Genomic DNA, 22,784 nt, shown 5'->3' on the forward strand with positions numbered 1-22,784 from the left:
CCTGAAAGACACTTCTTATGGTTCTTACGCAGGCTCTTTGCTTTCACTTTCATTTCAGTAAAGTCCCTGCCCTTCCGTACTCCACCCCTGGGTGGCTTCCTGGTCTTCGAACTTCCCCCAGCTGTGAGGCCTCAGGGGAAGTTACCCCACAAGCAACTACAAACTGAATGCTGGCCCCGATCAGCCATTCATTCCCAACCTAGCAATCCCAGCACAGGCCTATTGGTAGAATTTTGTCTGCTTTGTTAATGGCTATTTCCCAAGAGCTTAGAATGTTGCCCAGAACATGCAGATGCTGATAACTGAATGAGAAATGCAACCAGGACAGATAAAGTCCCATCAAGTTGACGAAGCTGTAGCAACAGCCAGCACTTGAGAGCTGTTATGTGCCCAATACCAATTCTGCTTCCCATGAATTAACTCAACCTTCAAAACAACCCCTTGAAGTTGGTTCCATTTTCCCGATGAGATTCTAAACTTGTGAGGCACAGAAGTGCAGAAACCTGCCCAAAGTCACATTGCTAGGAAGTGATGCATGTATCCAAACCTGGTTGGAACAGTATTTGAACTTGAATTTTTAGTTAAAGGAGGGTTTAAATATAGTTCCATTTGTGACTGTGAGTGTGAGTGACTTACTGGAGACATCGAACACTTAAGGGTGAGGGGCTTCCCTGGTGGCGCAGTGGTTAAGAATCTGCCTGCCAACGCAGGGGACAAAAGTCCGAGACCTGGTCCGAGAAGATCCCACATACCGTGGAGCAACTAAGCCCCTGGACCACAACTACCGAGCCTGCGCTCTAGAGCCTGTGCTCCAAAAAGAGAAGTCACCGCAATGAGAAGCTCGCGCACTGCAACGAAGAGTAGCCCCCGCTCACAATTAGAGACAAGCCTGCGCGTAGCAACGAAGACCCAACGCAAAAAAAAAAAAAAAAACCACCAAAAAACACTTAAGGGTGAGATGAGTCCAATGAATATACATAAAACAGTGCAGGATATGAGTTTTCTATTTTCACCTAGTCCAGGGCTTCCCACTCAGAGTAACTTACTGAGCCCCTTTCTCATGCCCCCACTCCTCACCCCAGCTGAAAGTGTGCCAAGTGTGAAGCTTGGCAAATACGGCCATTTGAATCCTAGTTCCATTTAGTGACTTAGTATTAGCTTGGCTGGAAAACCTATTTCATCAGTAACACCAGTCAGTTAAGTGTCCAATGAGAGGTAAAATGCTATAGAAGGGCCAAACGCCTTTCCTGTAACACAGTGGTGACAATCCAGAGCCCCACCCCCTTCCTTGCCTGTCTCCGCTAGACAGACCACTCGGGGACCTCTCCTTGCTCCCACTAGGAATGGCTGCTCTGTGGCTCAGGCCTTCATTGTTGGTGTCCATCCCCATCTAGAGCAGTTCTCCAGCGTGGTCCTCGTCCAAGCAGCACCAACATCACTTGACAAGATGCTGAATTCTGACCTACGAAATCTGGCACTCCGGTTTAACAAACCACCTCAAGTTAGTGACTCTTAATCCAAAGTAGATGGTGTCCACTCAGAGGGGCCTTTGGTTGTCACACGGGGTGGGGGTGGGGGAACAGTTCTCTAGATATGTAATGGGTTGAAGCCAGGGATGCTTAAACAATTCCACACCTAAAAATGTCCAGAGTAGCTCTTTTGGGGAAACAGTTCAATATGACATTTTACCCACTGAGTTAGACCATTAAAGGATTATGAGGCTATGGACAGAAGTAGCCCATGTCTCACAAAGGCAGATGTACCTTTTATTTTGTATTTTCCCACAGTCCCTCATCCACCACCCAGTGTCTCTCACCGTATGAATGTTCTTTCCCAGTCTAATAACAAGAAGAAAGCAGACACATGGATTTTTTTTTTTGTATTTTTGTATTTGTAATGACTGAAACAAGACAGACCTAAAACCGCAGCTTCTGAAAGAACCATTTGTTCTTGCCGGTCTTGTATCTAGAGGGGGGAAAAAAGGACACTAATGAGGAGAGGAATCACAGAAGACAAAACTGTCTTCATGGAGAACAGTGAAACCATACTCCAGTATTCACTACCAAAGCCTACTTACCTCTCCTCAAACTTGACCTTGGCCTCTCGTCGGGCCTTGCGTTTGAGAGCAGGGTCTCTGAAGACATCCTTGTTGACAACAGTTTTGTCCAAGGGGATATCCACAGAGTACCTGGGGACAATGGCAGGAAGGTAGGAGCAGCCCACATGCTGCCAGGGCCTTCACCCCTCCGCCCCACTCCTGGGACATTGGCACGTTAAGGTCTGACTCCACAGGAGCTATCATCAAAACTGTGCTAAAGTCCTGATGATATTCTTTGGAAATGCCCAGTTTTAACAAACTCATTTACATAGATTCAAGCCACTGAAAAACTTCACAATTCACTCTCAGTTTCCCACAACTACCCTACCCTATAATAACTAGTATCCTTGAGAGTGGAAGAAGGCAGGCCAGATTCCATGCCTGTGTTTACTGTGGCTGGAAACAAATGGAACAACCTTTACTCAACACTTCAAAGAATTTTCAGGTGAGGAGAGAGACAGATCAAGAGCAAGTTTGGAAGAGGTTTTTCAATCCGGCGTTGCCAAGTCAGGGAAATCAATAGAAAACAACAGGAAAGTGAACACTTCCAAGATGGATTAAAGAGGCAACACTGGAAACCACGGCCAAATGACAAATTGAAAATGATGTCTCTTCCACTGGAGCGGCTACAAGGTTGTCTCCTTATTCAGCAGGGCAGAGAGTGGGAAAAGTAAGAAAGTCACTTTCATTCCCATTCTTGAAACGCTCACCTTGTAGGCATGAGGTGATTATAATTATAAACTTTCACGAAAGACTTGATCTTTGACCTCTTGGCAATTTTCTTCTTGCCCATGGCAGCTGTCACTTTGCGGGGATAGCGATCAATTCCAGCCACCAGAGCATGGCTGTAGGGTCGGTCTGAGGTGCCGTCATCAATGTTCTGAATGAGCAATTACATGTTATTGCTATTGAGGCCCTTTGCTAGATGTAGGGCGTGTATAGAAAGAACGCCCTCAACCCCTAGGCCTCTGAGACCCACTATTATAAAAACGACACAAAGCAGACATTCTAAGTGCTATGCTAGATGCCCAAAGAGTAACAGGGAAAAGGGTGGTTTCCTTCCCACCAGGAAAAATTTGGAAGGGTTCCTGGGAGGCAAGAGATTTAAAATGTAACAACAGTTAACAATTATGAAGTGATTGCTATATGCCAAGCACTAGTTCTCAGGACTTTACATCTCTTAACCTCCTCCAGGATTGCACTGCTAGGAATGGTTAGAGGCAGGATTCCAAACCTGGCTGCCTAACTCCAAAACCAGCCTCAGGCAGACGGAGGAAAGGGAACCAAGGGTGCCCCGGTGTCCCCAACAGTCAACAGCAGTGGTGTATGTGGCCAGAGCTTAGGAAAATCTCATAAAAGGCTAAAGACGTAGGTAAAAGGCAAACAGTGAACGGCTAGATTACGCTAAGTGACCATTTTAACTAGTAACAATTTCTCCTCTTTTTACGGAGTCCCAGCTGCAGCACTACCTGTTTGACCTCAGGTTAAACTTAACATCTCTAAACCTTCGCAGTAGAAAGTAACCTTATAGTTTCCGCAAGGATTGCACATGACGACACCTATAAGGCAGTGCCAGGTACCAAGCAAGCATTCAATAAACGTCAGCCATTAGTATTATTTAAAACCTCTCTGATAGAAAACGCGTTGGGTGTCAGCTGTCCAATTCAACTCCCATTTGTTATTACGCGTCTTTCTCTATCAAAAGCTCTCATGCATTCACCCCCACCACCACCATTCGCAATGCTCAGTGGGTAATGCCCTCAAACTAGGTCTTGAATTCCAAGTTGCCCGCCCGCCCCATTCACGGGATACAAAGGGGCACAGGTTCGCGAGGTTGGTACCTTTACGATGACCGCTTTGCGTCCGGAGTAGCGACCGGCCAGGACCAGCACCACCTTCCCGGGTTTCATGAACTTGCCCATGTCTGCAGAGAAAAGAGAAGGGGCCGCTCAGAAACCCGCCAGCTCAGGCTGTGGGCCCGGAACTTCAGCGGCGCTCACTGCGTCTCGGCTCAGGCCACCTGCAGGTACTGCTCTCAAGACAGGATCCGCTACGAAGCCGTCAGAGACCGAGGAATGAAAAGCACCCGGCACCACCCCGCAACTCGACCCCCAGTCCGCGGATGGCTGCGGATTGTAATACCCTGCCCCAGCCGCTACTCACCGACAGCAACCTCTCGGGCCTACAGCAGAGAAAGAAAGAGCACTTCCGCTTACCTTTCACCCCGGGGAGGGTGATCTCACTTCCTGTCCCGCCCCCTCGGGCTTCTCCCCGCCTCTTGCGTGGCGCTCAGAATCTGTGTTGAGGGCGGAAGAAGCTCTTGAAGGGAAAGGAAGGCCTGGCAGTTTTTTTATTCAAATCAAACTTTATGAGCAGCTCCAGCAGTAGAAAGGGCAAAGGAGTTCTGCCTCCCCCGGAAGGTTTTTACGTGGACGCAGCTGCTCCTCTGCCCCCTGGTTGTAGTTCCTTTCTCTGGCGCTAGCGGGTGGGGGAGGCACAGTTTGAAATATACTTCTTTTGCTTTGTAAGAGTAAGAAACAAAATAGGACATTTATTAGTACCAACTGTGTACAGTTACGCATAAGGAAGAGACGAAGATCAATCAAACAAGGGAACTTGCCCTCAACATTTAGAGGCTAATGATGTCAGAGACATTTCCGACCAGAATAAAGGAGGGAGATGAAGGACGATTATGGTGATACTAGCAGCTCTGTACGCTGTGTCAGGCCAAGTTAATCTATTTACGTGTTATCTATTTACGTGTTACGTTATTATCTCTTTTGATCCTCATAACGACAATAAGAGATAAGTAATGTTATCTCCATTCCACAGTTGAAGATACTGTGGTTTGGGAAGGTTAAGTAATTTGCCCCAAATCCACAGCTAGTACGTGATCAAGCTGGGAACTCAGATTCAAGCAGTACTCCTGAGCCCATACTGTTTACCCAGTCACCAAATTGAGTACCCACTCTGTGCCAGGCAAGATGCTAGGCACTTTAGGTAAGTCAACTGCTATTTAATTCTCAGGAATCTGCATCTTGGGTATTTTCCTCCCATTTAGACATGAGGAAATTGAGATTTAGAGAGCCTAAGGCTCTGATCATCAAATCTGGGTTTGAACCCAGGTCTAGTTTGCTCTCAAACTGAATTATTTCCCATCACTTACTGGAAGAGTGTTTTTAGATGGTTCCTTAGGTGTCTTCCGAGTTCAAGAGAAAGAGAAACCATCTTATAGTTTTTGCTCATTTGAACACTGACGAATCTATAGGATTGGTCTTGGGCAAGACGTGGGAACAATCAGGGTTTCATCATTTCTCTTCTTCAGGCTCTCCAAGGACCAATTTCCCCCGCAGCCCTCAGGACTTCATTCCAATAGTTTATCACCCTGATTATGTACTTATATTTCTATATTTAATGAAAATGTTTTGTTTTAATTTGTAATATGACATTGTAGAGTTGGAAAGGAACTCAGAAATCGTCTACTCTGTCCTCTCGAAGATGAGAGGAAAGTTCTAGAGCAGCAAAGTCACGGAGTTGGTGGCGCAGATCAAGGCTCCCCCGTTCCCAAGCCACTCTTGCCACTGCACCACACGACCCTGTCCACTTCCACCTCCATGGTCTTCTTTCAGCCTCCTTATCTGCTTTTGTGTCTTCTGCTGTTTCTCTCTTGGAAAACAGAAACCAAACCCTGAAATCTTATCATTGCCTTGAACTCTTATCACATACTAAAACTCTCCAAATCAAATTAGTAACTAAATCCTGTGAATTTTGCCTCATGTCTTTTAAATCTTTTCTATCCTTTTACACCTGCTCCCTAACTGATCCAGCTTCAGTTCTTTGTTTTCTCCAGTCCCTCCTCAAAACTTTGGGTGGGTCAAAAATTGCTTGGGATGCTTATTAAATATGCATTGCCAACTGAAGAGATTCCAGTTCAGGTCTGGTGTGGAGCCATGAGCTATAGATCTTATTTTTAGAAAGTTCTCTAAACACAACTCTTAAGTCCACCACTTACCTGCCTGAAATCCTTTGCTGGCTCTCTGTACCAAAGTTTCTCACTCCCTTCCTATCTTCCTTGCAGTATAAGTTCCTGTCTCCTCCACACCCTTCACATACCACCTGGGTTCCAGCCAGCTCAACTACTCAAAGATCCGACCCCTTCTGAGCGCCAGGGTCTTCACACAAGCTGTTCCGTGTTTCGTTATTCTCCTCCACTGTAGCTGGGCAAAATCCTATCCATCCTTCAAGGCCACTCTAGAATTCTCCCAGGCAGAATTCATCTCTTCCTTCTCTATGCTCCCTCAGCAATCCAATCCACACTTCATTTTACTATAGAACATATTTCAGTTGGTTTGGATCAGTGGTTGTCAAAGTGTGGTCCCCAGACCAGCGGCATCAGCATAACAAGCATGGGAACTTGTTAGAAATGCAAATTCTCAGAGCTACTGAATAAAAAACTCTGGGGATGGAACCAAGCAATTTGTGGTTGTTTTTGTTTTAATTATTTATTTATTTTTGGCTGCATTGGGTATTCCTTGCTGCGCGCAGGGGGACTACTCTTCATTGTGGTGCTCTGGCTTCTCATTGTGGTGGCTTCTCTTGCTGCAGAACACAGGCTCTAGGAGCACAGGCTTCAGTAGTCGTGGCATGCACGCTCAGTGGTTGCGGCGCACGGGCTTAGTTGCTCCGCGGCATGTGGGATCTTCCCAGACCAGGGATTGAACCTGTGTCCCCTGCCTTGGCAGGCGGATTCTTAACCACTGCACCACCAGGGAAGTCCCAGCAATTTGTGTTTTAACAAGCTACTCAAATCTCCAATTGGCTTGCTACCTCCTTTGCTAAACCTTGTGTTCCTTGAAGGCAGGCAGAGAGAAGTTCTGAGCACCTAGCCTGGCCCAAGCAGTTGGTGGGTGCTCAATAGTGAATGAATGAAGGCAGAGCATCTTGGAAATCTTTAACGATGCCTTGCAGATCATACAATGGACCCTGCACTTTCACTGGATACATATCCACGGCTCTCTTTCATTCTGTTCTTGCATAGCCTTAGACCTCGGCTGACAGTCCCTCCTCTCCTCCTTCATCCTGTCTGCCTCACTCCAAGCCAAGCACAGACCTCTGTCCTCAGTTATAATACAGATGTTATCAGTGACTAGCAGCTACGTGACTGCTGGCCCGCTGGCAGGCTTGTCTCTGTCTCTACATGTCTCTAAGTTTCATGAAGAACTTGGCAGAGCAATGGCTATCTGCCCATCTCCCTGCAGCCTAGTCCTTTGGCAGCTGAAATTTCTGGCAGGCATGTGGAAAATACCTGTTCATCCACAAAGTGATGGTGAAGTGAGGGGGTGGATAAAGGAGAGAGAGGAACAAACTATCTAGAAGCAGCATGATACAATGAGGTAACATTAACAGTATAAAGACCACAGGATTTGGATTCAGGCAACTTGGGTTCAAATCCCAGCTCTTCCAACACGTAAGCGTGGACAAAATATTTAACCTCTGCAGTTCAGTTTCCTCCGCTATAAAATGCAGATAATACTGTCCTGCCTTACATGTAGTGAGAATTAAATTAGGATGGCGCACACACAAAATGCTTCTCCTCATGTTAGCATAAAAGCCTTAATACCAGTTTTTGTGAGGATTGGAAACATACTGGGGTGATCCAGGGCTATGCCATACGACTAGAGCACTTATCACCCACCCTAAATGGTATCCAGACAAGTGAATTCAAAAGCGTCAGTTCCTAAAGTGGCATGTGTGGTGAGATATGCTGTGGGGATAGGCCTGTAGGTCTGGGCAAGATGGGATGGTAATGCCAACGACACTTTCTCATGAATTTGTTCAAGGGGGATAGTGGGGGAAACACCACCAAAGCTGAGTTGATCCAGTGCAGGGGACAGAGAAGAGGCAGAAATGCCAGGAGCCAGGCACTGCTCAAGGAAATACTGATCTGGATCAGATACGCTGACAATGCCCTTATAAACTTATAAACCAAAGCCAACAGTCTCTAAGGTCTTTGCAGAGAAGCTACACAAAATACTATGATTTTATTAGCAACCACAGATACCATTTTTCACAACATTTTACACTTATCCTGTTTCACGTGAAGGAGGACTAATTCTAATGAATTATCAAGAATAGATCTTAAATAATACCTTACTGAAAACATTAAGTTAAAATGCACTACATAATAGTGCAGACACGAAGCACAGCTGGCAATTAAATACATGAAACGATGGTAAATCAGTAGTGTTGGGAACCCATTTGGCTTTCCAGAAGGTGATATACTTTGCTCATTTTTGGTCAGTCCCAGAGCAGGATGCAAGCTGAATGGCAAATATGAACTAAAAAGGCTAAAAGAGACCCAATAGGACCAGTCTAGAGTCAGTTCTACAAGGAAATGCCAAGGCCCTTCTTTGTCACCAGTGATCTGCCACAGTTCCTACCCACGCTGTAGTATGATCACGTGGTCAGACCTCCTCCACCATCCAGCCTCCAGGACACGTGGAACACACCTTGGACACGTTTCCTTCTGAGAAGCTGGGAGGTGCGCAGAGGAAAGGTTACTCGCCAGAGGACATGGTACCAGACGGTGGCTGTCCTGGTAAACCAGCTCCAAAACTGAAAGACCATCATCTGGGCTGTGAGGAAAGGACCACGTGGTCAGGGACAGATTTCAGTTCTTACCTCTACACGAAAAAGGGCTCATATTAAAATCAACTTTGGGGAATTCCCTGGCGGTCCAGTGGCTAAGACTTGGCGCTTTCACTGCTGTGGGCCCGGGGTTCAATCCCTGGTCGGGGAGCTAAGATCCCGCAAGCTGCTCAGCACAGGCAAATTAAAAAAAAAAAAACAAAACAACTGTGGTAAACACCCTTAGAAATGCTGTTCTCAGATAGCCCCACTCCTGGTTTTAGAGGCAGCTATGGAACACACAGGGCCTCCCCTGACCTTGGGGTCAGGAAGAAAGAGGCATCAGTATTCACAAAAGGAGTTTGAATTCTGACCTAGGACTCTCTCAAACCTGCTTCAAGTGAAGGAAGATGGCTCGCAACTTGACTGACAGGAGCCTTAAGTTGTATGTCTTCCAGGACCAACAACTCACTCATGCTGTCCCTCACCACCGTGAAGAGAATGGTTACAGCAACCCGGATTTTCTACAAATCAGACATGGCGTGAAGAGGGTGTGCCATGACTGACTTCTTTTCAACAGGCTCAAGTATATGTGCTCACATGCACACCGTGGTTACACGCCAGGGCAGAACCTTTTAACAAGAGGGTCTCCAGCATATCTTTCTGAGATGCTAAGTTGATGGGGGAGAGAGACTTTGCATCATCCGGCTAGGGAAAATGTCTTTAGCCCCTCCTCCTAATTCTTGCTCTTATCCTAGAAGACTAACCATCTATCCTTACTGAGCAAGGTGCTGGTCTGGGGCCAGGGCATTCTCATCAAAAGGCATCTTTGATGTTCTTGAGCTGGCGCACAGCCAGGTCTACAGGGAGGCTGAACTTGAGGCTGCTAAGGCGGCTGAGCAGGTTGAGGGCACTCTCAAAGCCCGTGTGTGCCATGTAGCTCCAGGGCTGGTAGTGGGGCTCGATGAGCGACCCCGACTTGCAGATGAGGTTCACCCAGGACACGAGACGCTGCTCATTCAGCGCCATGCACACCAAGGCCTTCAGCTCCGAGTCTGCACTGCGCTTAAACGGGTCGTGCTCTGTCAGCACCACGTGGATGGCTGTCAGCAGGCTCTGCTTGGGCGTCACCACAGTGCCTCCCATGACAGGCAGGGCGAAGGACTGTGAGAGCTTCCGGGCGGGGGATTCCACGTAAGCACGGCCGTTCTTAGCGTGGTAGTACTTTACAAAGAGCTCCCAGGGGTGCATGGCCTCGGGGGCCGAGGAGAAGGCCGGCAGCAGACAGGCGATGGGGGCCATGACGAGGCTCATCCCTGGTGAAGAGGCGTACAGTCCATGGGCCAGCAGGTCCCTCACGGCCACAGTCAGCTCCTTCCGCACAGCCACGGTCAGCTCATCCTTGCCTCCCAGAGAGAGGTCCTGGAGGCTGGCGGAGCTGCTGAAATGGTCGTGCGCCTGGTGCCTCAAGGCCAGCTGCTTCACCCTGTCTACTGACACCTCCAGCCTCTTCAATAAGGGAGAGTAGTCCCTGTCAGCCTGGTCCCTCTGCCACAGGGTCTGCGGGATCTGGCCCGTGGCGCAACCGAACTGGCTAACAGCAAAGATCTGGAGCACTGCCAGCACTCGCCGCATCAGGTGCAGCCCTGTCTCCCGAACTCTCTTCATGTCTTCTGCCTTCGCTGCGTAGAAAACACAACGACTCATCAGTGAGAGGCCATAGTGGTCAGAGGGACAGTCAGCAAGTCACAAGCTGAGATCCAGTCTTGCTTCTGAGCCACAGCATGGGTCCCACATGAAGCCAAGAGCCACCTAGGATGTCGCTGGGCTTACTTTTTTTGGTTAGTAATAACTATTTTGAGATATGATTCACATAACACTCAACTTATCCATTAAAAGTGTATAATTCAGTGGTTTTTAGTATATTCACAGAGTTGGGCAACCATCATCCCCCAAAGAAAGCGTGTACCATTGGCATTTCCCACTCCCTACTTCTCCCCGATCCCCCAGCCTAGGCAACCCCTAATCTACTTTCTGTCTCTATAGATTTGCACATTCTGGAAGCTGTACTTACTTTTGCTGTTTCCTGGAGGTGGTCTGCTGCTGCCAGTTCTGCAGGAGCCGTTTCCTGTCTTCCCACTGGCCTTGCACTCACAGTGCCCACTACCTGTCTGTAATGGGCTTCCTACTTCATCTGCAATCAGAGGTTACAAAGAGGAGACATTTATTTAGCCTCTTTTTGGCAGATTTTTAAAGGCAAAATACTATTTACTAGTGCCTACCACGTGACAAGACTTTTACAAATAGTATTTCATCGTGTGGAACAGTGACTGGCACATACTAGCTGGCTCAATAAATAACTGCTGAGTGAAGGAAGCATGAATCATCATTTTATGGAGGAGGAAAGCGGGACTGAAGAGGTTAGGAACCTGCCTAACCTCATTAGTCTACGAAGGACACGAAGCCAGTAAGGGGCAGGGCTGAGATTTTAACTCTCTGGTTTTAAAATCCATGTCCTTTCTACTCCACCATGCTGGCTCCCTTACCGAGTGATCAAACCTCTTGCATATACATCAAGGACTGGCACCTTTAGGTGTTAGTACTCAGAATACATATAATTATGATGACATCCAGCCACCCTTCTCTTTCCACCCCTCCTCTGACCTTGGATGAAGCTGATGAACATCTCGAGGTCTCGGATCTGAGTTTTCAGCTGCTCAACCAGCTGTTCTTTCACTCGGGCTGGGTTGACGATCTGAGCTACAGCTACATCCACACGCTGCCGAAGCTCCTCAGTGGACAGTGAGCTGAGGTCCTCGTTCAGATTCATGTCCAGTTTCTTTATTAACTCATCGATGATCACCTATCAAGACTACAAGCCATGAGCACACCCTTTGGAATTTTCAGGGAGAGGGTTAGGAAGAAGGAGAATCTTTACTAGTGTGCCTCCCTTCTACCCTTAAATGGAAATCCAATTTGTGAGAAAAATGGTGCAACTGCTGATCAAGGTGAGGGCACAGGCCTTTTACGTCTCTTATAGAAACAAGGACCCCTGGTTCCTCTCTGACAGAAATGGCTCCTCTCACTGCAAATTTTCTACCAGGCCAGGTAAATTTCACTCAAGAGAACAACGGTGTAAATGATCCAAAGTGGCTGATGATCCCGAAAGCCCCACAGTTAGCTTCCCCCATGGCCTCCAAGAGAATAAATACTGATTTCCCTTAGTTTCTAGTCCTTCTCATCCCTTCTTGCCTTACTACTCTAGGCAACTAAAGGAAAAGCTCTATGAAACATCCAGGCGTGTTACAACCAAAATATCCTAGTGACAACATGAGGAACAATTTGAAAACCAGATAATGTATAACTCCAGCCCTGCCAGAAAAACAGCCACATCACAGCTCCAGAGAGACAAATGTGTAACGGAGACTGTGTTTTGACTAACAGATTCACCTGTCTGCCCAGGTGTTGCTTTAATAAATACAGCGTTAAAGTCAGGATTCCTGGAATATTTATTGAGTGGTGCTGGGGGAGAAAACTAGTTTACATCATATGAAGTGCCCAAGTAGAACGGTTTCAATGATCAAATGAAAGAAATTATTGCTGTTATTATTATTTATTACTATTATTATTAATAATAATAGCCACCAAAAAAACAAAAAAGAGCTCAATCATCACATTAGAAAGCTTTGGCATGTGTGTTTCCACATGTGAATAAAGACTGGTCCCAGGTAGCAGCAAAATTTCCCTTTGATATGGGCCAGCAGTGAGGCTGAGGGTGAGCAAGCTGGACAAGGCTGTCCTGTGAACGCTGGAAGGGACAAGGTAACCCGAGGCAGTGGAGGAGGCGCCTCTGGATCTGCTCACCCGCTGCCTTTCCAAGACCACGGACTGCGGCAGGGAGTCGTAACTGCCTTCCTCATAGGCAAACGTCTCCAGGTCATCAAGCTGCGTTTTGAGCTGCAGTATCAGTTCTTTCTGCTTCTCCCTTTGGGTTTCCAGATGTTCCCGTTTCTCCTGCTCACTCTAAGATGGGAAAAGATTTGGGTTGATTTCACAGGAAAAGAAAAAGTCAGGGCACATTATGAATTCTCTTAAGCCAATAATGACTAGTAAAATATAAAATGTTTCCAAGTAACCCGAATGAAATACAGAATTCATGGGACACGTTAAAAAATGAGAATAATTATTTCATCGGGGCAATTTATTAAATAGGTGTTTTCTTTAAGAAAGTATTTGTCCTTCATTGGAAATAGGATATAAGTACAATGGGGCCTTTCATTAAGATTGCTTCCCACCCCCTCAGGTCTAGTTAAGATTGCCACAATTTATCTCAGCCAAGACAGCCTCCCTGGAATTAAACATGCCATCCTCCAGAGCCAATTACCACAGAACAAGTCCTGAATACTTGCTACAGCCAAATTTTGCGAGAGAATCTGGAGGTAAGGGTGTACAGAGAGGCTTTATAACTCATATCAGTTTTCTTAAGGTCCAAAGCGCCTCCAATGTATTGCAAAATCAAACAAACACAGGTACCTGGGGCAGTGAAAAAAATTCAAAGCCAAGTAATAGGGGTGAGAAGGTAATTAGGTTTGAAAAAAAAAAAAAAAAAGTTCGATAAGGTTCCCTGACCAGTGACGCCTTTTCTCACTGTTGGCCACCCGGTAGTTTCTACATTTAAATGATGAAAAACCCTTCGGAGAGGTAAAGCCTTGCCAATGTATTCTCAAACACTGGTTCTTCCTTGCCTTTTTTGAGTATCAAAAACAAAACAAGCAAAACTAGCAAGTCATTTACAGGTGTAAGGCTGCATTTTAAACTAGATGTCTATAGGATATTAAATTTAATCTTAAAATGGTACTTACCAAGGCCTCCAGAAGTAAGGTATGAGAGAGAACAAATGAAAAACAACAAATTAACTGTTTGTTTAGCTATTTAAAAAGCAATCCCCTTGCTTTAGCTTTGCTCAATATGAAAGCAAGCCTTTTCTCAGGGGATACTGCCTCTCCAAAGCTTTCCCAGTGTCGTGGTTTTTTCTTAGAACCCTGTTCTTCTCCCCAACTTAGTGGCCTAGCTATTCTTTAAGAGGTTTCCTCGATTTCCCCAGGCAGAATCAATCACTTCCTCTGTATTTTGTACAAACTTCTACTCTAGCTCATGTCACATTATAATGATTTGTTTAGGATTCTGTCTCCCCAAGTCTATGAACTCCTTAAGGACAAAGGCCCTGACTACCCCCAGGGCCTAGCACTGTGTCTGGCACAGGGTAAGCTCCCAGTACACATTTGCTGTATGTTACTGAACGCAATCAGGTTCAGAAGGCCACATGCCAAATAATGAACTCTTACGGAAAAAGTTGTCTAACCAGCCCAAAGGGAAAGGACTAGGGAAACTTTGTTTTTGTTTTCATTGTATCCCATCCCAACATTATGAAGCCAAAGAAGAAAGAAACCAGCCATAGATCCTGATTCCATTTTCATGACTGTGTCTGCTGAACGCTGTTACCTGCCACGGTAATTACTGAGTATGCGATTTACTGGAGTGTGGGCAAACATGTTTACTAGGTGAGAACAATGAGCTCTGGTGCAAGGCAGGAAATAACAGAAATAATTTCCAGTATGAAGCGAGAGAAAATACTGGTTAAAAAAACAAAAAACTGGAACTGATAAGTAGTAAATCGTTTGGTTCTAACATGTCCCCACTTTGGCACCACCTGTTCATGTGTCAATATATGCACACAAGATTACAGCCGCTTATTAGGTGTTTTGAGCACTACAGTTTTTTTTTTTTTAAGTTGTACACTGTTTCTAAAAGTAAAAACGGACAATCAAAAGAGCACCACATCCACACCAAACCTTTGGTGCTCCTCACTCCTGAACAGGGCCTGACCACAGAAATTCTTTCTATCCTACCTGTTCCTTAAAAGTCTGGCAATTTGGGCTTCCCTAGTGGCGCAGTGGTTGAGAGTCCGCTTGCCGATGCAGGGGACATGGGTTCGTGCCCCGGTCTAGGAAGATCCTACATGCCGCGGAGCGGCTGGGCCCGTGAGCCATGGCCGCTGAGCCTGCGCATCCGGAGCCTTTGCTCCGCAACAGGAGAGGCCACGACAGTGAGAGGCCCGCGTACCGCAAAAAAAAAAAAAAAGTCTGGCAATTTGAGGACTTGTGCAAGGAGCTGTGGGTATACGGAGACAAGGGTGGAACAGTAAACACAGGACTGCACTGGAAACATTTCAGATTAAAATAAGCAAGTCAATATCTGCTGATAAGTCTTCTTGGTTAAAATCAATTTAAGTGGGAAGAAAGCCACATATGGGTTGTAACCTAAATAAGAAGGTGGAGAAAAAACAGCGAGTCTCTTCCAACAAGCTATCTACAATTGTGCACTTCCAGAGGTTCAAAGACTGTAAGGAAACGTCCCCTGGGGCTGTCATACAAATTCTCAGCATTCAGTGTTGACTAACTGAATGAATCTTGTCACAGTTACCAAAGGGGCTTCCTTTAGAATATCTAGTTATTAAGTAGGATGGGGAAGGAGTTTTAAAATGCCAGCATTAGAAAATTCACATAATTAGGACTTGTGTTTCTTACAATTACTAAGAGACCTTGCTGTTCACCAAAGCTCTCACCCAGACAAGAGTCTGAAGATTAAAGACATTCTCTAGATTCTAGGAAAGCACGGACAGGGAGTACATCTAAATTTCCATGGATTTCAATTCACTTGCTCTTCTCTAAGCAATTTTCTCAATCTCCAGGGTCGGAGAACTCTCACAACAAATGTGCTGAGGGCTTAGGTTCTTGAGGCGACAGCAAGGTGAGCGGGAGCAGCACTGTTTCAGTTGGCTGCTCTGTTGCCCTCTGAACACTCTCCTCGCTCATCCCTCTTCTGCCTCTCACCTCATCACACCTGCATCTCTTCCCACACCTTTGGTGAACACCTCTCACCGTCAGCTTCCCAGGCCTCTCTGTCCTCTTGCCTTTCAGCAGGTCCCGAACACCTGTCTGGTCTCTTCTGGGACACGCATAGCCACCTAGACGAGCCGGCTTCTCACCAGTGCTACCTCCGTCCGCGTTAGCATCGCCGCCCACCTACCCCTCTACTCCCATATCCCTCGGGGCGTGGCCCCAGCTGTTCACCTGGTCCTCGCCCCGCAACCGTGGCCGGTCCCCCGGCATCCCGTCGCCATCATCGCTGGTGGGGTCCTCTGGGCTCCCGTAACCCAGGACGTGAGGGCAGCCGCGGAACGCAAAGTCCTCGAGCTCGCTCAGGAGCCGCTGCTGCTCCGCCGGCGCCCCGCGCACCACCTGCCGCAGGCGGAACTGCACCTGCGCGAAATGCGAGGACAACGCGAGCAGCGCCGAGTCCAGCCGCCGCCGCTCGGCCCGCAGCCGCCGCAGCGTCCGGCCCGGCGAGTCCGGTGGGGAGCCCGGGGCCGCTCCGGGCTCCTCGGCCGCCGCCTCTTCCGAGAACGCCGCCGCCCCGGGCCCGGCCTCTGCCACCGCCCCCACCGGCGCCCAGCGCACTGCCTCGCACGGCGGAAGCGACTCCTCTTCCTCCTCCTCTTCGTCCTTCGCCTTTGGTCCAACGGCCGCTACCCCCGTTACCGGTTCAGCAGCCGCTTCGAGAGCCGCCATGTTTCAGGAAACGCCGGCGGACGGCAGCCACGCCCCCCTGCTGCTATGGCAACGGCGCGCTGGCTGGGAAACCCGGAGGAGCGGATGGGTGGGGCCCAGACGTCACCTAGTTCAGACGTCATCCAGGGCCGGCCTTCCCTCGGGACTTAATTCTGGCCAGTAGTTTTTTTTTTTTTATTGAGCGCCTGCTGCGTGTCGGACACTGAGTGTGCTAAGCATTGGAGAAACAGGCGAATGAAGTCGGGACAAGCCCTTCCATGTGTATCGACCTCTAATCCCGGCGGGCGGGTCGTCTATTCCTAACGTGTGTATTTCTGGAGACCCCAAGATGTGCAGGGCTGCAGGGACTATGCTCTCCCAGAGTCTCTTCGGAGTGCGGATCCCTTGGCTTAGGCCACGTTCCCACTTCTTCTAAACCCTTTCCCCAACCATGTAAGGAGAGGCAGCTGCTGGGGGCGTCCCCAGGATCTAAAGATAGCGGCCCCTGCCTCGGATTCCAAACGCCTCGGGGCAGCGGGAGCCGCCATGGCACGGTAAGTGCTTCTGGCCGCCTCTTTCACTAGAGATTCCTTTCCCCACGTTTTCTGGGCGCTCCAGGTTCTGCGAGGTCCCATGGGAACCCCGGACCCCAGGTCTCTGTATCCTTGGGGTGCTGAGGGGAAGTGTGACCTGAATGTTCTCCATAACTCCCTACCTCTCTACTCTCGCACTTTCGGTTATCCTCAGGTTCATCTTCACCGCACACCCCAGTCTCGTCACTCCCCTTCCACCCCCTTCTGTCTTATTTAGCTCCGCTTTGACCGTGCTGTAGCATAAAACGTCCCTGTATTTTCCCCCAACCTTTCCCAAATGCCCTCAGTCTTCCCTCTCGCACCCCTATGAAGCCCCACCTCAACTCCTCTTCAGGCAGCATGCTCGGACCCTGTGGTACGACAGGCCCAAGTATGTGTTCATGGAGTTTTGTGTTGAGGACAGCACCGATGTCCACGTGCTCATCGAAGACCACCGCATTGTGTTCAGGTAATCCCCTCCCCCTCCACTGCTGCCAGGGCCTGGCTTCTTGGGAACCTTTCCCTTCTCCTAATGCCCCCACACTCCACACTCAGCCTCCTCGTCTCCTTAGCTGCATTGTCTCCTCAGCTGCAAGAATGCCGATGGAGTGGAGTTTTATAATGAGATTGAGTTCTATGCCAAGGTGAACTGCAAGGTAAGGGTGGGGTGGGGCAGTAAGGGCTGGATGGGAAGGCTGCTTGGGAAATGGAGATTCATTCTAAACCTCAGACGCTAAGAATGATGCTCTCTATCTGGCAGGACTCGCGAGATAAGCGCTCTGGCCGGTCCATTACTTGCTTTGTGAGGAAATGGAAGGAGAAGGTGGCCTGGCCCCGACTCACTAAGGAGGATATCAAGGTGGGTGTGCGGGAAGTGGCCGCTTTTTCTCCTGTGCTCTCTATCTGTGTACCCAGGTTGACAAGTTGGGTCTGGGACTCACCCTTGGCTCCTTTCCCACCAACATTCAGTTACTCACCAGGTCCTGCCTATTTGACCTCTTAAACAGAATCCATGATTTAATCTCTTCCTAATTCAGGCCTTATCCATTACTGGGTGAGGTTTGTTGCATATTTTCAGCACCACCCTCAATCCATCTTCTGCATTCCTCGCAGCATGGTCTGTTTAAAACACACATTTGACCCTGTCACTTTTCCTCTTAAGACCCTCCAGTGGCTTCTTTTCCCCTAAAAGTTGAAAATTGGCTGCATGCTGGCTGGATCTGCCTCTCAAATTTGTTTTAGCAGTCTTCAAAGTGTTAAAAATTATTTTGATGGGCTACTGACATTTAAAAATGTGGAGATTTCAGACATCCCTGATGGCTCAGTGGTTAAGAATCCACCTGCCAATGCAGGGGACATGGGTTGGAGCCCTGGTCCTAGAAGATCCCACTTGCCGTGGAGCAACTAAGCCTGTGCGCCACGACTACTGAGCCTGCGCTCTAGAGACCGTGAGCCACAACTACAGAGCCCACATGCCACAACTACTGAAGCCTAGAGCCCGCGCACCGCAACAAAGAGTAGCCCCTGCTTGCCGCAACTAGAGAAAGCCTGCGCGCAGCAACAAAGACCCAAGGCAGCCATTAATTAATTAATTATTTAAAATGTGGAGATTTCACCTTTCAGCTGGAACCGCCATTTTCCAGTAACTCCCCAAAATGACCAACACAAAGGGAAAGAGGAGGCCACCCACTATATGTTCTCTAGGCCTTTTAAAAAACATGGAGTTGTTCCTTCCATGTGAATCTACAAGAAAGGTGGTATTGTAGATATCAAGCGAATGGGCTCTGTTCAAAAAGGAATGCCCCACAAATGTTACCATGGCAAAATTGCAAGTTTACAGCATTACCCAGCATGCTGTTGGCATCACTGTAAACAAACAAGTTAAGGGCAAGATTATTGCCGAGAGAATTAATGTGCATATTTAGCATATTAAGCACTCTGAGAGCAGAGATAGTTTCCTGAAATGTGTGAAGGAAAATGATCAGAAAAAGAAGGAAGCCAAAGAGAATGGTACTTGGGTTCAGCTGAAGCACCAGCCTGCTCCACCCAGAGAAGCACACTTCATGAGAACCAATGGAAAGGAGCCTGAACTGTTGGAACCCATTCCCTATGAATTCATGGCATGATAGCTATAAAGAAAATAAAAGATCTAGATGGTAAAAATGAATAAATACATAAATAAAAAATTTAACAAAAAACGTAGAGATTTCACCTAAAAATCCAGATTCTCAGCTTCTCTTGGAAACTGGAGACTCTGGCCACGCTGGTCTAAATTCCCAAATGCCTAGAGTTGGAGCTTGAAATGGGGCATGCATTCCACTTCACTTCACTCCTTTTTGTTATCTCCCTGACACTCTCAGGCATTTGAACTTGTAGCTTCTGCCATTTGGGTTAGAGTCTAAGGCCCATAGCATGGCGTATAAGCTGATGACTTGGCTGTTCTTTCCTTCTGCAGCCTCGTACCCCTTTACTCTCTGCCTCAAACGTCACATTCCAGCCACAGCCAACTGCTTGCAGCTGTCTTCCACACACCAGGCTATTATGCACCTCAATACCTTTGCTCAAGCTATGCCTTCTTCCTGGAAAGTCTCCATCACCACTACCTTTGCCCACCTAACCCCTGCTCATCCTTCAAGGCCCTGCTACTCCAAGAAGGCTGGCTTCCTATAATATCCCCTACAGAACCCACCGTCACACTTTCCACACTGTATTATAATGATGTATTTACATTTCCCTTCCCTACTTGCTTCTTTTTTTAAAAATAAATTTATTTACTTATTTTGGCTGCATTGGGTCTTCATTGCTGCACGCGGGCTTTCTCTAGTTGTGGCGAGCGGTTCTTTGTTGCGGTGCGCGGACTTCTCATCGCAGTGGCTTCTCTTGTTGCAGAGCACAGGCTGTAGGCGCATGGGCTTCAGTAGTTGTGGCACTCGGGCTTAGCTGCTCCGTGGCATGTGGGATCTTCCCGGACCAGGGCTCGAACCTGCGTCCCCTGCACTGGCAGGCAGATTCTTAACCACTGCACCACCAGGGAAGTCCCCTACTTGCTTCTTTTTTTTTTTTTTTTTTTTTTTTTTGCGGTACGCGTGCCTCTCTCTATTGTGGCCTCTCCCATTGCGGAGCACAGGCTCCGGACGTGCAGGCTCAGCGGCCATGGCTCACGGGCCCAGCTGCTCCGCGGCCTGTGGGATCTTCCCGGACCGGGGCACGAACCCATGTCCCCTGCATCGGCAGGGGGACTCTCAACCATTGCGCCACCAGGGAAGCCCCCCTACTTGCTTCTTGATGGCTGAGACTGTGTAGTGAACATTTTAAAAATCCCAGTGCCAACCACAGTATGTGTTCAATAAATACCTGTTAAATGATCGAGTAAATAACTTCTTTCCCTGTCTAAATGTGGGAACTTGGAATATGGGCCTCAAAGGGTTGTCCCTGATTCCAGGGAATGCTGCTTGGTTGACTCCTAGGATGCTTTATGATACAGTTATCTTTCTAGATGTGTTATCTTTCTAGTCAGCTGGCTCCTGGAGGACAGAGTTTCTATGCTTTTCCATCCCCTACAATGCCTGGCATTGTGCTTGGCACTTAGTAAGTTCTTGGTAAATCTTTGCTGCTGCTGCTGCTGATGACGTGGCAGCCTGGAGGGGGGTTAACTAAAGGGGTGCTGTTGGGAAGATGATACCCCCATTGACCCTCTTTTCCCCAAGCATACTCCCACACACATACCCACACTCATCTATGCACTTCTGCTGCTGCCTTCCTGGCCTGTGACTCTCTGTGCTTTCCTCCTGCAGCCAGTGTGGTTGTCTGTGGATTTTGATAACTGGAGAGACTGGGAAGGGGATGAAGAAGTGGAGCTGGCTCAGGTGGACCATTACGCAGAGGTAATGCTCTTTTCTGCCTATCTCAATCATTCTCTGTGACTCTCTGCACACATTGCTTTGGAGGATTGTCGTCAGGGCTAGGCAGAGGGATATGATCTCCCCAGGCAGGTTGCTCAATGGTTTGATAGTCTTTATGTTTTGTGCAATGTTTATTTAGTAGGGATGAGAGAAGTGAATATTGCTAGTGAAATTGTATACATAGATTCATTCACTGTTTAGAGTAGAGCCTGTGTTCCGAACAAGTTTGGCAAAAGCTTTTCCTACTTTTCTGTAATTCTTGTTCTCTCTTTTGTTTTCTTTGTGTATGTGTGTGTGTTTTTCCTGAGCCAGATAGCTTCATGGGAAGCTCAAACTACGCAGTATAAAAATTCACATCACAAAATAAATCACCAATCCCCAATAAATTGCACCGTGCTATACGATATTTGGTTTCCGAATTTCAGCTGTTTATTCAAGTTGTAAAAACACTAATAGTAACCCGGATTAGTAAGGAGGTGTGTGTGTCTAAATTTCCTTTTAAAAAGGGGGTCAATTTCATATACACACTGCTATAATTAAAATAGATAACCAACAAGGACCTACCGTATAGCACAGGGAACTCTGCTCAATATTCTGTAATAACCTAAATGGGAAAAGAACTTGAAAAAGAATAGGTATAACTGAATCACTTTGCTGTACACCTGAAACTAATACAACATTGTTAATCGACTGTACTACAATATAAAATAAAATTTTTTAAAAAGGGGTGTATCAATGTACTTTTCGTCAGTTCATTCCAGTGATGTATTAGGGGCTTTAAAGCTGGGGCAGTTGTTTGCCTGGGACCATTTTCCTGTGGTCCGTCAATATGCAGGTTGCTCTTCCTTTGCCCCTCTTCTCTCTCGTGACTACTTTTCTCTTCCCACCAGCTTTTGGAGAAGGTCAGGACCAAGAGGCCTCCCCCTGCAATGGACGACCTGGATGTAAGTAAAGCCTGCTGCTTAACCTTTCCCTTTCCTTTTAGCCCTTAAAAATAAGATACTAGAAAGCTCCTGTCCCAGTCTCTAGCACATAGTGGTTCTCAGTGCATGTTAGCCAAATCTGAATTTGACACAGGAGGTCAAATGTTCTTCTCCATGCTCTAGAAAACCCCAGTAAGACCCTTGTCCCTTCCATCTCCCCTTCTGCTTCCCCAATCTAGGGCAGACCTGGCCCTGTTGACTATCTTTATAGCTGTAAGGACCAGTAGCATTCGCTGTAATTCTGGCATTAACTGATGCATGGCACAGTGCTGTTTACTGAATACAAGTGTCTTATTTTATCATACAAAATTTAAATCCTTCCGTGTTAGGCTCCCAAGAAGTTGTGTGATTCAGAAAATTACCAAAGAAAACCTGGAGAGCTGGAGGGAGTGAGCAGCATTTGTGAACATAAATGTCCACTCTTTGCAGACGCTACAGGGGCTTTTGTCTCTTTTTCCCCCCAGGATGATTCTGACAGTGCGGAGGCAACAAGTAATTAACTTTCTGTGACAGCAGAGCTGGGGAGGAAGCTGTGGCTATCTTCCAGTCACTCTAACAAGCTAGGTCCTGGGTCTTTCTCAGCTCTTTGGCTGTGCGCCAGGGTCCTCTGGGATCTCCGAACTTTCCTAGAAGCTCTTTATTAAGGGTCCTCCTTCATGCTTTATTTCTATTTCCTAGGCACTTGACTAAGGCTGCTGTGTCAGATGACAGGATAGGAGAGGAGTAGACAGGTGGGGCTTCTGACTTCCTACCAACTGGCTGCAATCTTTGTGTTTGGGCCACTCATCAGGGCTTTCTGGAGTATTTGAGCCTCTGCGTGTGTGTATGTGTAAGAGCAAAAGCCATAGAAGCAGCATATAGATTATAATAAATCTGTAGGAACTGTTCTGTGTCTCTTTCCTTTTTGTACTTCTTCCTCCTAGAGGCAAGCCTCTTCCTGTCTATAGCTCCTCTCCAGTGGAGAGGTGGGTGTCAGAGATCCTGGCCCTTAC

General features: G+C 47.4%; 3 protein-coding genes and 1 pseudogene across 4 annotated transcripts; 2 read left to right on the forward strand and 2 right to left on the reverse strand.

The window, feature by feature from the left end:
* Positions 1–1,868: 1,868 nt before the first annotated feature.
* Positions 1,869–4,325, reverse strand: RPL27 (ribosomal protein L27). The gene is made up of 5 exons (XM_082860613.1): positions 4,262–4,325; positions 3,940–4,022; positions 2,809–2,978; positions 2,078–2,188; positions 1,869–1,965 (listed from the first exon to the last, which is right to left on the reverse strand). The coding sequence occupies exons 2-5, from the start codon at positions 4,018–4,020 to the stop codon at positions 1,917–1,919; spliced, it is 411 nt and encodes a 136-aa protein (XP_082716739.1). The 5' UTR covers positions 4,021–4,022; positions 4,262–4,325; the 3' UTR covers positions 1,869–1,916.
* A 3,866-nt stretch (positions 4,326–8,191) lies between these two features.
* Positions 8,192–16,396, reverse strand: RUNDC1 (RUN domain containing 1). Its single transcript, XM_082861757.1, has 5 exons — positions 15,859–16,396; positions 12,590–12,748; positions 11,390–11,588; positions 10,800–10,919; positions 8,192–10,407 (listed from the first exon to the last, which is right to left on the reverse strand). The coding sequence occupies exons 1-5, from the start codon at positions 16,354–16,356 to the stop codon at positions 9,542–9,544; spliced, it is 1,842 nt and encodes a 613-aa protein (XP_082717883.1). The 5' UTR covers positions 16,357–16,396; the 3' UTR covers positions 8,192–9,541.
* Positions 16,397–16,814: 418 nt separating this feature from the next.
* Positions 16,815–22,648, forward strand: PTGES3L (prostaglandin E synthase 3 like). The gene is made up of 7 exons (XM_082861762.1): positions 16,815–16,889; positions 17,263–17,376; positions 17,497–17,563; positions 17,668–17,766; positions 20,702–20,791; positions 21,700–21,753; positions 22,257–22,648. The coding sequence occupies exons 1-7, from the start codon at positions 16,882–16,884 to the stop codon at positions 22,290–22,292; spliced, it is 468 nt and encodes a 155-aa protein (XP_082717888.1). The 5' UTR covers positions 16,815–16,881; the 3' UTR covers positions 22,293–22,648.
* LOC309976060 (large ribosomal subunit protein eL21-like) lies at positions 18,563–19,033 on the forward strand (annotated as a pseudogene). Its single transcript has one exon. The product of its transcript is annotated as a large ribosomal subunit protein eL21-like (transcript).
* Positions 22,649–22,784: the final 136 nt, after the last annotated feature.

The sequence above is a fragment of the Leucopleurus acutus genome (assembly GCF_964270905.1).
Source record: "Leucopleurus acutus genome assembly, chromosome: 19".
In the NCBI taxonomy this organism is placed as follows: Eukaryota; Metazoa; Chordata; class Mammalia; order Artiodactyla; family Delphinidae; genus Leucopleurus; species Leucopleurus acutus.